Below are 13,942 nucleotides of genomic sequence, written 5' to 3'. Positions count from 1 at the left end.
ATGCTCTCTGTCTCCTCAGTATAACGCCTGCTGGCTCCTGAAGCGTCCTTCCGGAGCTGTTGATGCTGCATTCAAAGACCGTCAGAGGTTATACTACTGCAGAGTTTGTGGAAAAACATGACTCTTCCTTTCAAAGTTTGACATCCTGGAGAAAGAGATGTTTTGTAAAAATGCTTCTCTAAGCTTGTTTGACCTCTTTAGGAGTGTCTTAAAACTGAGTTTGAATGTGTAAAAATACCTGAAACACATCATGTATTAATGAATCAAGGACTTGGGGAAAAGCCCTTGAAGATAATGCTGGAAGTTATTTATTCTTGTCAATAAATTACATAAATAGTTTCCTTGCCATGTTTAATATTTATTCAAGATGAGTTCTAGAGAATTTCAAAATAATTTAAAAGAATTTGTTTATTTTTGTAATGATTAAAGACCTTAGTATTTATATACTGCATACTTTTTATATAAATATGCCGTATTTATCACAGTAAAGGATGAAAAGAAAACGTCAGTGCGCAGCATATTGTGTGAGTGTGTGTTGTTGACATATTGTCGCTACCACTGTGGGATTATTCGTGGTTTTGTGTGTCTCTGTTGTCCAGCCTTGTCCTGTCTTGATCACCCTGTCAACATGACCACTGCTGCCCTCAGAATAACTGAGGCTATATGTAGCCTCAGTTAATCCTTAAGTCCAGCGCTGCCGTCCGTCAGTGAAAGTCCTGCACTGAGACTGAGAGGAGCTTCATGTCCAGACAACATTCAGATTTACCACCACAGCCCTGAACACAGGACATGTCCACTGGGTGAGGAAACGATTCTTCCTGTACTTAATTTTTTAAAATATTGCGTAGTGATGTATTTTAGTGTGTGTGTGGTATGCTGAAGACAGTTCTAATGAGGTTATAGGGTGTTATTTTAGGGTTTTTTGCATTTCATAGGTCTTTTTCTCCTTTTAAAAAATTTATTACAACATTACTTTTTAAATGTGCAAATTGTGTTGTCTTGAAATATTACAGATCTTCATAAAAAGCTTTGCAGTTCTCAGTACTGCATTATGGGCAACAGAAGTCTTGCTCATAAAGAGTTAATGGTTATCTGCACCTTCTGATTGTTAGGATTTCTCCTTTTCTGTGTCTTTGCCTTTGTTTCTGTTCACATCAGTTCTTATCTTATCTATGCTTGTGCTGGAGTTTGCAGAAGTCATTGTTTATATATCTCCAAACTCCTCAAAGGATTATTTCAACTTACAAAACACAAAAAGACCTTTCTCTTAACCAGATCTTCTATTTGCACAAAAAGCACAACACATTTTATTGTTTGAATAAGTGTGTAAAGAGTCCTGTGAGTCTGTGATTGCTGCATGTTGTGAGTAATTAGGGCATGGAGGGGATGAACAACAACTAACAAACAAGGTTAGGTTGATATTTCCAGTTACTTGGTACGTAAGTTTAAAAGTTAGTCCTCTGAAGTATGGCTTCAGAGCAATCAATTTAATTTTAATTTTGCTAGTTATTAAAACAAAATCACTGATGTGAAACTCTTATTTTGACACGATGTGCTAAATGCTGTCATTTCACTTTTCAGCACATCTCTTTTCATTTTTCTGCTCCTCCATGAAATTGTGATTTTTCTTTCTCAGTAGAGGAGCTGTAGTTTATTGTGATTATTCACTGTCTCATTAGTTATCACTGCACCGACCTCAAGTGAAAAGTCACTTGTTTTGATCCCGGGCAGTTTTTTGCTAAGACTGCAAAGACTCCTGAGAGAGTTAATGTTCATGTTAATGGTGCAGTCATGTTGTGCTTAGTGTTTGGCGTGATGTGGCTTTCAGTGTTACAGGGTGCAGGAAAAACATCATTTTCTGTTTCTGGGTTCTGGTTCCTGGTTGGATTTTATTCTTATTCCTTCTTGTGTTTGCAGTGTCCCAGTGTTTCTGTGTCTTTTCCTCTGTCTTACCTTATGTTGGTAGTTTCTCCTCCCTGTGTGTCATCTTCACTTTATCTCATCGTCTGATATTTTCCACGTGTGACTTGTCTTCTCCTGTCTGAGTGTCCTTGTTTGTGATTGCCCGCCCTGTCTTAGTTGTCTTGTTGTGTAATCAGTCCTCTGTATACAATTAGTCACGTCTTTCCTTTTGTCCTTTGTCAACAAGTCTGTTTTGGCTCCTGCTGACTCTTATGATCTGAAAACGTCACCCAGATCATAAGAGCCCATTTTAGTTTTACACCTTTGGACTTTTGAAACTTCCTTTTTTTCCTTTTGCTATTAAAGGCCATATTCACCACATTTTCATGTGACACTTTAACATCAAATTGCTTATGTTATCATCTTATGCAGAAACAGCATTGCCGGGCTTCTTCTTTATTCCACAAATTTGTCTTTAAAAAACTGGTGCCTACATTACCCACAATGCAACTCTAGCTCAGGCCTTGGTGCAGAAATTAAATCTAAAAATATCAAGGCATCCTGCTCTTTTAATAAAAGTAAGGAGAATTTGGGATCAATTCAAATGTATGTTTGTATATGTAATTTTTTTGTCAAAAAAGGTGAGAAATCTTGTGGTGACCTGGCTGCATTATGGTGTACTATATGATTAAATGTTTGCATATAAATAAAGACATATCCAAAGAAGGTACACAGGAAGGATTAAAACTGATAACATAATCTTCTTGTACTTTTGTCATCTTCAGATTTACTTTTAATAGCAAAAACCAGTCATTATTTCAGTTTATCTATCTTGGATTTAAAGCGAAAATATAACCAGATGCTCGGACACACCACATCATTATAGTTTTATCTAAACAAATACAAAGAAAGTCAGAAGGTCAGAGTTACAGCTACAGTGACAGTGTCACCCCGAGGCTTCAGCCAAAATCCCACAATCTGTCTGTACAGACTCTAACAAGGCTGGAAAACCTGCTCCTTTAATTTCTGTCTTAATGAGCAACATTGTACCGCATTGCCACAGCTGTTGATGCACTGACTCTTGTTGTGGTCACAACCAGCAATACTGTGTATTAACATGTAAATATTGCATTAAGATGCAGTGGAACCTTTTTGCACGAATCAGAGATAATGCAAGTGTAAACACAGAAGCATTGTTCAAAAAACAGAAGCAGCATATTTTGATAGAGGCTATGCAGTAGTACTTTCTTCCAAACTTCCAGCCAGCCAGGGTCTGGTGTAAAGACTGGTAACATTAGAGGCAGCATTTAAAAAGCACTACTTTGGAAGATCTCAATATCAAAATCTTGCCATGCCTCTGTTTCTGCTTCAACCTGTCAGCAGGATGATGCGTCCTCTAGCCCTTCAGCAAAACATCTCTGGGATGCTGAGCTGTGAGTGAGTCAGAGTTAACTACCATGAGCGCTGACACCATGAGCGCTGACACCATGAGCAGGCCAGAGCTGGAATCGGAGAACAACGGCGAGCTTGCCGAATTGGTGGCAGCCATGAACGTGGCCGCCAACCGTTTAACCCCTCCTAATGGCTACAGGTCGGGTGGTCCAAGGACCACCAACACCAACCGAGTTCGCCTCTCAGACAGGAAACTGTCTCTGCAGGAGAGAGGGAGCCGCATGGCCCGACAGCCAACCGTTGAGACCAAACGCGTGTCAATCACTGGCGTTGATGTGAGGAATTTTTAGATAATTTTCACATAAATTTTAAATAATTTGATATTTTACTTATCAGATAATGGAATTCTATCCTTCATTTATGTAGGACTGTATCCACCTCAACCAGTATAAACTAAAGGAAGAGATTGGAAAGGTAAATTAAAAATATGATACAACATATAGATATACAGAAGTGAGGAAATGCGATTTATGAACCCGTTTGCCTTTGGTGTTTCACTCCAGGGTTCATATGGAGTAGTGAAATTGGCTTATAATGAAGATTCAGAAGAGCACTATGTAAGTCAAAAGATTAAACTACACTTCAGTATTTACATGTCAGTTTGCCTTTATTACCACAATTTGCTTTATTTAATTCGTTTAGGCAATGAAAGTAGTTTCAAAGAAGAAGCTGATGAGGCAGTGTGGATTTTTGCGTGAGTGCAAAAGTATTCATAGTTATCAATCATTAATTTCCTCTTGGCATTTTTGCTGTGGTTGTAGTGGTGATGTGTATGTATGTGTACGCATTCCAGGCCGCCTGCCGACCTCAGGGTCAAAGTCACAGCAGGATCCGTTCCCTAAAGCCGTGTTGCCTCTGGAGAGCGTGTACAAGGAGATCGCCATCCTGAAGAAACTGGACCATCATAATATTGTCAAACTGGTCGAGGTTGGTACAAGGACTCAGTCTTACAATCTCATTGGAAGCTTAGAACAACAGAAATAAACACGACAAACATTTCAACTTTGAATGAAAGTTGTTTTTTAGTTTTACACCTTTGGACTTTTGAAACTTGCTTTTTTTCCTTTTGCTATTAAAGGCCATATTCACCACATTCACCACAAAATGTGATGAAGTGCACGCGGTATTGAATGCAATAAACACTTTATAACAGAAAAGTCTTTTTCTGCTTTTAATAAAGAGCAGAATGCAACTCGGAGGCCAGACAATGTTATGGTGATTGGATAATATGTTGGATTAAGGTTCAAGCAGAGGTACACGGAAATGGTGGCTTACACAGAGGAGTCACAGAGTGATTCCCCACAGAAGTGACGTCTTCAACATGCTTTGTATCATGAGCTGTTATTTGACCCAGGAAAAAGGCAGATATTAGATAGTATTGGTGGGTGGCTTAAGCCCCTTTGCAATGGAAAACATACACACTAATGTATGTTAATATCTGGCTTTTGTCTTGAATTCTCCCATGGATTCACTCTGTAGTAATCACTGATATTTATTCTTTCTAGCAGTGATGATAACATGACAAGCAACTTCTAAAGTTGTCCCTGCTGTTGACAGCTTCAAACTTCCAGCAATGGACTAAAACAATCTGCTCACATCTGTTTTTTGTCTTCAGTTGGGTACCATAAACATTAATTGCTGGGTGAAATGATTCTGCATTATCCACTGGTGTAAGGTCCAACTCCAGTATGCAGTGATGGAAACATCTCACGGCTGATTTAGACTTCGGCAATGAATCTTTGTAGAGCTTATGACGTAACCTATGTATGTGGTTGACACGGTTGCCAGCATTCATCCCTGTGTGTAGTGTTAATTACATTGTGGTCATGGCCCAGTATTTTATGTGGTGCCAGCCACAATAGAAACAAATAAAAAAACCTCTGATGTATTTCCCTGGTGGGTCCTTAATCTTTGCTGTGGTCAGGTTTTTGTTTTTTTTTTCTCTGGAGGAAAACATATCTATCGCTCAGGTTTTTCCACATTTTTGAACATTCCCTCACATTCACTTCAGTCGTTTTTCAAAATCTCCCTTCAAGAATTTGTGGAGATATTATGCTGAGGCAATGTTGTTATTTTCTTACTGATACACACAAAAAAATGAGGCTGGAAATGCACAGGAGGAGTAGAAAATAGGCCAATCACAATAGTTGCAGCCTGAATCAATGAGAGGTGTGGGTACATTTTCAGAGAGCTGCATGTCAGGTTACATCTTAAGATATCAGAGGGGTTTGGGGTTAAAATGTACCTACAGTGTAGATTTAACAGAGGTTAGCCACCATGTGAGGGCAGCACTGTTGCCTCACAGCAGTGGGTTCAAACCCGAGCACTGACTGCTCTTCTGTGTGGAGTTTGCATGTTCACCCTGTGCCTGAGCCCTGGTTGCTCTTGCCAGTGAAAAACATGCCAGATTAACTGTGCCTGTGTCATCCCATAATTAATCTCATAATTTACACTTCCTGGTTATATTAATGTAGAAAACCAAAAGCATCTATTTCTTATATCCCTGTTTGAATCAGTCTTTGTAAAAGATATTTAAAAACAAACAACCTCTGTAACTGTGTCACTGGCCTTTGTGCTGCTTAAAATGTGCTTGTGGTGTGCAGAATGATAGACTAGAAAAAGACTAAACTTTCTCCACTAGCAATGGGAAAGGAGCCAAAGACTTATTTAATAATAATAATAATAATTATAATTATAATTATAATTATAATTATAATTATAATTATAATTATAATTATAAACATCAGTTACTGTGTCTTCCAGGTGCTGGATGATCCTGATGAAGATGGACTTCACATGGGTTGGCAATAATTTATTTATTATTTATTATAATTCATTAATCTATTTTGCATCAATATTGTGTTTTCAATAAGAAGGCAAGAAGTCATTAAAATCTGATTTTAATCTGTCTTCAAGCCTTCGAATTGGTGACAAAAGGGTACGTTGCTGTGCTTTCATGTATTCTATTGAGCTCTGAATTGGGATTTTTTAAGTTGGGGATGCCACCATGATGATTAGATACAGCACGACTATTTAATGTACGTTTCTGCTTTTGTACACCTCTCATGTTGGTCAGACCGGTGATGGAGGTGCCTACTGATAACCCTTTAACGGAGGAGCAGGCTCGCTTTTACTTCAGAGACGTCGTCCTTGGAATAGAGTACTGTAAGTACACAGACTTTATGACACATTTTTGTTATCTGATTTCACATATCTTTTCAGTTGCATTCACTTCACTCATACGCCTCAAGGCAGGAATGGGTGAACACGTGTGTCTACAATTTGTTTCCATATGAAATTAAGCCCAAATGATCTTTCCCTGTCACAGCTACACATTTCAAAATGATTAGCAGCTTAACTAAGTTGACCTTACTAACTGCAAATATGTTCATCATGAGCTTTTACAATATCAAGCTGAGGTGTGTGTGGAGACCAAAAGCAGTCAGGATCTGTCTCATATCCAGGAAGACACCCTGGAGAGGAGGAGGTCCTCAATTATGTCTCTTCAGTAGCTTGGGAATGATTTGGTATCCTCCTGGAAAAGCTGGAGGATGTCTTTGGGGAAGTGAGGTCTGGCGTTTCTGCTTTGACAGCTGCCCCTGTGATCTGGGTCAGATAAGCTGTTGGATAACATTTTAATAGGTTTACTTTAAAAGAAAAATATTTGAGAAATGGTCTCTATTCAAAGAAAATTCACCTTTCAGTGACCAATGTCTTTATAGAGCCGATGTCTTCTTTACGTTAACCTTTAGCCATTAGTTGTGATTCTGTGATATTGACAGACGAGGTGTTAAATGGTTTAAGATTTCCATAATCAGAGAGAAAAAGTTCAAAGGTTATTTTTTTTTAAACTTTAGAATATAAAACTGTACATAAATAATAAACTTAACAGGAAAAATGTAAATGCAACATTTCATCATAATAACATTTTTTTCCATTCTAAAATATACCAGAGCTGATGCTTTTTGGCCGATTAATATTAAATCTATATATTTTTTTGTGCAGTACACTACCAAAGGATTATTCACAGGGACATTAAACCATCTAATCTGTTGCTGGGAGATGATGGCCACGTCAAAATAGCAGACTTTGGTGTGAGCAAAGAGTTTGAGGGGACAGACGCCCTTCTGTCAAGCACAGCGGGGACGCCGGCCTTCATGGCTCCGGAGACGATGACCGAACACGAGCAGAGCTTCAGTGGAAAAGTGAGAGGATCTTTTTCCCTACTGGTCATCAGTGATTTAACTATGCTTTGATTTTACATATCAGGCTCTGTTAATTGAGAGAAAGTATCAAGAAGTGATGCTCAGCGAACCTGCTGAGAGCCTTTCAGTGGTGTCACTGTGATTATTTGTGTTTATTTGCCAGGCATTAGACGTGTGGGCAATGGGAGTCACACTGTACTGCTTCGTCTTTGGGATGGTAAGCATGTTTGCAGCATGATGCTTGTAGATTAATATGCTTTTACATCAATCTTTTAGCATTTGAATCCTTTTCTTCTATTTTTCTTGCTTTAGTGTCCTTTTTATGATGAATACATAGTTTCTCTACACAACAAGATAAAGAACAAACCTGTGGAGTTTCCAGAGACGTAAGCAAACTGTAGGACTGTTCTGTAGACAAGCTCAGATTTTAACTTTCAAGGTTTGTGTAGATGTTCTATGTAGATACATAAGACTAAAATATAGTAGGACCAGTATGGGTTAAAATCGTAGTTTCTTATAGGTTCAATGAATAGATTTCTCCTGAGATCAGGCAAGAAATAGGAACAAATCAATTTGCTTTTGGTTTCTGATCATTTATTTGATTTTAATTTGTTGTTTTCTTCATTCATAAGTGTTTTATCAAATCTAGTTAAAGGTAGGGAAGTCAGTAATTTGTATTTTTACTTTAATTCATTTCTCTTCTGTCAGCTAGCTGTTTTTTCACTGGCGTTTTAAATCTTTTATAAACTTGTGATCACTTGTTTAGCATTTTGGAACTTACTAACATTCAGTCTATAATGATTTGATATTTAATATTATTATATAATACAATATTATTCATCAGTAGCTTCATGTCACATGTTAACATAACTAAATGTGTTTAATTCCTATCCACTTATTTTTCTGACTCTTTTATTTTGACAGGCCATTAATAAGTAATGAACTGAAGGAGCTCATTGAAAGGATGCTGGATAAAAACCCTGAAACAAGAATCACCATCCCAGAAATTAAGGTGAGAAGCAAAATCTATCACATCTACATCCTAGAATCACAGAAACAACATCAGTTATAATGAACATATGTGGTCCGGATGCAGCTCCATCCGTGGGTGACAGAGAACGGTGCAAATCCTCTCCCTCTGGAGGAGGAGCACTGCACGGTGGTGGAGGTCACTGAGGAGGAGGTGCAGAACAGCATTAAACTCATCCCCAGCCTCTCCACTGTGGTGAGTCGCACACATCTGATTGATCATGCAAAGATCACAGTACCTGCAGCTGGCTGCTGATTTAAAAAAAAAAAAAAAAAGTACTGTATTGCGTGGCTTTAATTTGAACATGTAAAAATAATACAACAACAACATTGAAAAGAAACAGAAACATCTCATCTGCATGTTTTAAATGTTCATCTGGTAGTACAGTTGAATGACTTCAGTCCTTTCTGCTTCAAAACCACTATTTTTGAATTGGGGTGGAATATGAGGGTCCAAGAACTACTCAGGAGGTGGGAAAAATCAGAGAGAAAGCACACAAAAGTAACTGAAAAATGGTTAAAAATCAGTGGGTTATTATAATTTTGAAGTGCTCAGACTTCCTGCCTCCAGAAACATGCATTAGAAGACATATTGCATGTTTAACAATAAGAATTGCAGTAATTGGGATAATTTTTTAAATTAATTTTTCATTATATAATAGAATTAAAAACTAAGATTTGCAGCTCAATAGTTTACCAAAAATGTAAACCAAATGGGAATTCACTGATACTCTCTCTGATGTCCCTCAGATTCTTGTGAAGTCCATGCTGAGGAAGCGGTCTTTCAGTAATCCCTTTGAGTGTCAGGGCAGACGGGCGGAGAGGTCCATGTCTGCCCCTGGAGGTCTTCTTACGTAAGTAGCCTACTCTGCAAATCCTGCCTGCGCCGCTCTGCCAGACTGCCAGCTCTGCGATTAGGCCGCTAACAAAGCAAAGCAGCGAGCAGATGCTTGGATAAAAATAGAGCAGTTCATATGTAGAGTCTCTTTCACATATTACACACAGGAGATCTACAGCTCCAGCATATCAAGAGCATTAATCTTCAAATACCGAGTAGCTCTTACACTGTATTTGTTGTGTCCTTAAACGAGCAGGAGGCAGATAAAAGCATTTGTCCTCTCCTGATAAGCTAAGTGGGAGCCCCTGTGGCAGCGGTAGTGGCTGCGCTGCTTTTGTTTTCCATTAACGGTCTGTGGGGGGCACAGCTAATTACACCTCCATGAGAAGAGATGAGAAGCTACATCCTCCTCCACACTTACCCAGCCACCAGCAGTACTACAGCACAGAGCTGCAGTCTCCCACTCAGCAAAATATGTGGAGCCCATCTGACACATGTGATGAGTAAATGCTGAAATCTTCTGATAATTTGAGCTAATAATGGCAATGCTGAATCGCTTTTTAAATTCAAATTAAAGGCAGAAATATTCCACACTCTTAAAGGTATTAATTAGCGCTCCAGCCAGCTTAAAGAAGATCAAAACTTTTTAGATTGATCTTCTTGGAGGGATGACGTAGTGCGGCACTGTGATCCAGGTCAGAATTAACTTCATGTTTAGCCTGAGCCAGGTTCATCTTCCAACTCATTATCATAGTATAATACTAACAAATGGGTTTTTTAAACATTTTTTTAAAATCCTGCACAAATGACAATTTATTATTAATATATTATTAATGGAAAATCACAGAAGTAGATTTATTCTGTTTCTTAGTCTATTGCTTGTATTTTATTTTGACTGCTTGTACGCTCAAGAGTTTTTCAGTCACTGGAAAAAAAATTGGTGGGAAAAAATAGCTAAAAAATCATCTTATTTTCTTTTGCACAGATTGAAAGAATTAAGATCAGCAGTTCCCCTACTTCTCTTGTATTTATGCTAAGCCAGTATCAGGCTGTAGCTTCATATTAAAAAATATAAACAGATATATAGCTATCATCAAATTTTTAATCTAACTCTCAAGCAAAAAAGCAATTTTCCCCCAAATTTCTGTCCACAACCAACTCCAGTGTTTCTAAAGTAAAATTTGTGTTTGTCATAAACTGCATTACAAACTTTAAATCCTGGCCTCTTACGTCACATCTCCTTCTTACAGTGGTTCTTGGGGCTTACTGGGGTCTTCGTCTCACCTTCATCCTTCCTTGAGGTAAATTTTAAGCATTTAGGCTGAGCTCAGATGCTTCATACTTAGTGCAGCTCATCAGTTGTTTGTTCAACCTTAAGAGGATTTAGGAGGAACAAGACAACACAAATCTCTCAGCAACGAGCTGTACCAAAAATAAAAGGACACATGACGTTGTTGACAACTGCTTTGTGTTGGCTTTTCCTCCCTCTTGCCTCCTATTGAGGTCGACGTTGGGGGGCAAGTGATGAGCTGTGCTGTGAAGGACGAGTACGCCATAACATTTCTAGTCTAGTGTGGCCCCTCCTCCCTCCTCTTCCTCACATGCAATCTCACATAGTGCTGCACCTTCAACGACATGACTGAGCATTTATCGCCTGCAGGAAAGTCAGCAGAGAGGGAAGCAGAGAAGGAGAGTTGGAGGACTTGTATGAAGATGAAGCTTTTACAGAGAGTGCTGATTAATCTGGCTCATGTGGATTTAAAACACAGAAAGTATGTTTTTGTACATTTCTTTGTGTCTTTTTCTCTTAATTCTTTTGTTTGTTGTTGCTTCTGACATTAGAGGAGAAGATTGTGGTCATTTTGTGATTTACTGAATATTCACGTAAAGATTTGTAGTGCATGAAAATACAGAAAAACATGATATTATCTTCCATCCAGGCTTAAAAAAGTAAATATACTCCATGAAGATGAAGATATTTTTACATTTTCCTACAGCTGTTGAAGATAACAAAATATATACTATTGAAACAATGACTGAATCACGTTTCTTCTGTCACATAGTTTTGTTGTGTTGAATATTAAACACTAGATGGCAGCCTTGAGAAAACCTATTACCTCATAATGACTTTTATTTGAATGTTTCTAGGAGGTTGACGCCATTTAACTATCAGTGGCTGCTACAGCTGTGCACGCGTAAATGCACACTTCTTCATTACCACCATTTCTAATGATTCTGAATATCGGCTGTTCTTCATGCTTTTGACCAGTAGAGGGAAGCATTATGCAGCAATTATACAGGCTCAAACTCAATAACCCGCCCTGCTGAAGGACCCTTAAGCTATAGACGATTTAGCACCATGGACACTGCTCTAACAATCAGCTACAGATCCACCTCACCATTACAGTAGTTCAAAAACAGCTTTCTAAAATTTTATACGGTTATATGAGCGTTGACACACAAACGTGAATACAGTAATTTCTTTGAGATCTATTTTATAAATTTGCTGTAAATTGATCATTTTTCTCTTTCAGGAGTAAGAAAAAATGATTCTCTCTATATTTTTCAGCTTAAGGATATTTTATATATTCTTAATTAAATTTACATCAATAAAGACAGTCCTTAGACTCATAACAGTACTGATCCTTGTGCATGTGATTGTAATGAAATTTGTAAAGACCTGGTTTGCCACTGTTAAGATGTTCTATCTGGAGTGTATTATATCACAACCCTCCTCTCTTCTTGTGCAGCAAAAATAGATGTTTCAGTAGTGAGGACGAGGCGTGATGCTGCAAAATTTAAAATCCCTGAGCAAGAGTGCCACTGCCCATCACCATCACAGCTTCACAGTAACAGCACAACGCCCTGATCAGCACAGATTTCAAGTTTATCGCACTGAGCTGGATTTAGAGAGGTAGGCTTCACTGTAGTACAGGTGGGCTGAAGGTTTTTCTGGGGTGCGTGTAGTAGGTGGAACAATATCTCTGATAGTCTGAACAGCAGAATATGGAAAAGATACAAAGGCAACAAGTAGAGAGTTTAAAAAAAAAAGGAAAAGGTAAAGACCAATAAAAGAGATTTAAGCTGGCACCATGTGACTGCGATGGAGAAGCTCGAACACAGAGCTCACATTGTTAAAGGAGCTCCAGATAAAGGTGTAGAGCTCGGGTTTGATGAGTTGTTTCTTGCTTCTAAGGTGACATAACTACATGATGAGATGTTAGACTGGCTCTATCAATAGATCATGAAGTCATCTGTCTCTCTCATCTTCATCTTCATCTATCTGACCATCTTAATCAGACAAAACATACTCTTCACATCTCTCTTCTCCCTCTACGCTGCTGTGGTAGCATACCTGATTTAGCACCCATGTTTCACAGGATGAGCTATTGAGCTATTGGTAATCTTTCAACATATTTTTTTTTTCAAATAAAAAAGATGTTCCTGCACATGTTTCTCAATAAAACCCCATTCATGTCCACCGATCAGCCAGAGGGCTTTTATTTTGAGTCAGACAAAGGAAATGTTAAATCAGACAGTGATATAATGCGATGACTTTAACACAGAGTGTCAAATCTAATTAACAGTTACACTTTCAAAACAGGAATAATTACATTAAATATCAGGATGAGTTTGTCATTGTCCATTAAAGAGGTTTGATTTCAACTGGATTAGGCTTAATCTAAATATTCTATTTCCTGGCTTGCAGAAAAAAAGTGGCACAGTTTAAAGTACAACATTATAAATATGAGTTAAATCTGAAAGAATAATGGAGAGAAATTATCACCAGAGCGTAACAGCTAAAGCTAATTAACCCCCTTTTCTTTCAATTAATAAATCTACTTTAATGCTCCAGAATCTTAGTAACTCTGTTTTAATATTACATAACAAAAAACAGCTTAATCTCAGTTTGTAACCAAAAGAAAGACTGGCCCGATTAATCATGTTAATCTTTTTGCTTACTTGTCGACAATTTATACTCCTTGTTATCACCTGTTACTCATAAAAATGTATGGTAGTCTTTATTTATTTATTTTTAGCTAACACTAATCTGTTACATTTTAAAAATGCAATAGCAGTGATATAAATTATGACACAGAGAGAGTGGTCCCATTACTGTCAAAAGTATTTTCTGAGTTTAGCTATGAGCTCACCATAGGACTCGACATATACAGCCATGTAAACGAGAGAATCTGCACAGCACCCTGTGTTAAAAAAAAATCCTTACTGCTACGAGAGGTATTAAGAGGGTAAGTAGCAACCAGGTGCTGATAATCAAATCCACTTGATTAATTAGTCTTCAGCAAGTGAGCATGAAAAGCCGAAATGTTGTCAGTTTGCTGGTCTGGGGCATTCAGGTGTGTTACACAATCCCACAATCTTTAAAGATGTGGATATTCCATCTCAGACTGTGCAATGCTCAGAGAAACTATTAATATCCAAACTTAGACTCTACAGGCCTCAGTTAGCAAGTTAAATGTTAAAGTTCATAAAACTGCAATTAGAAAAAAGACTG

At 38.0% G+C, this 13,942-nt stretch overlaps 1 protein-coding gene across 1 annotated transcript; it reads left to right on the top strand.

Moving 5' to 3' along the window:
- Positions 1-3: 3 nt before the first annotated feature.
- On the top strand, positions 4-11,539 carry camkk1b (calcium/calmodulin-dependent protein kinase kinase 1, alpha b). The gene is made up of 18 exons (XM_005474787.3): positions 4-87; positions 600-800; positions 3,283-3,629; positions 3,721-3,768; positions 3,858-3,911; positions 3,997-4,048; positions 4,148-4,281; positions 6,118-6,154; positions 6,271-6,292; positions 6,431-6,519; positions 7,360-7,559; positions 7,723-7,776; positions 7,872-7,945; positions 8,484-8,571; positions 8,656-8,784; positions 9,339-9,442; positions 10,677-10,727; positions 11,087-11,539. Exons 3-18 carry the CDS (start codon positions 3,360-3,362, stop codon positions 11,166-11,168), a joined length of 1,488 nt encoding a protein of 495 aa, XP_005474844.1. The 5' UTR covers positions 4-87; positions 600-800; positions 3,283-3,359; the 3' UTR covers positions 11,169-11,539.
- The last annotated feature ends 2,403 nt before the right edge of the window (positions 11,540-13,942 follow it).

This window comes from Oreochromis niloticus, linkage group LG14 (genome assembly GCF_001858045.2).
Source record: "Oreochromis niloticus isolate F11D_XX linkage group LG14, O_niloticus_UMD_NMBU, whole genome shotgun sequence".
In the NCBI taxonomy this organism is placed as follows: Eukaryota; Metazoa; Chordata; class Actinopteri; order Cichliformes; family Cichlidae; genus Oreochromis; species Oreochromis niloticus.
Note: the sequence above shows the minus strand (reverse complement) of the source record. Positions and strands in the feature narration are given on the sequence as shown.

Coding starts and splice junctions, on each gene's coding strand:
- camkk1b (XM_005474787.3), top strand. CDS start 3,360: ATGAGCGCTGACACCATGAGCGCTGACACCATGAGCAGGCCAGAGCTG. Junction 7,946..8,483: donor CCTGTGGAGTTTCCAGAGAC/GTAAGCAAACTG, acceptor TTATTTTGACAG/GCCATTAATAAGTAATGAAC. Junction 10,728..11,086: donor CACCTTCATCCTTCCTTGAG/GTAAATTTTAAG, acceptor TATCGCCTGCAG/GAAAGTCAGCAGAGAGGGAA.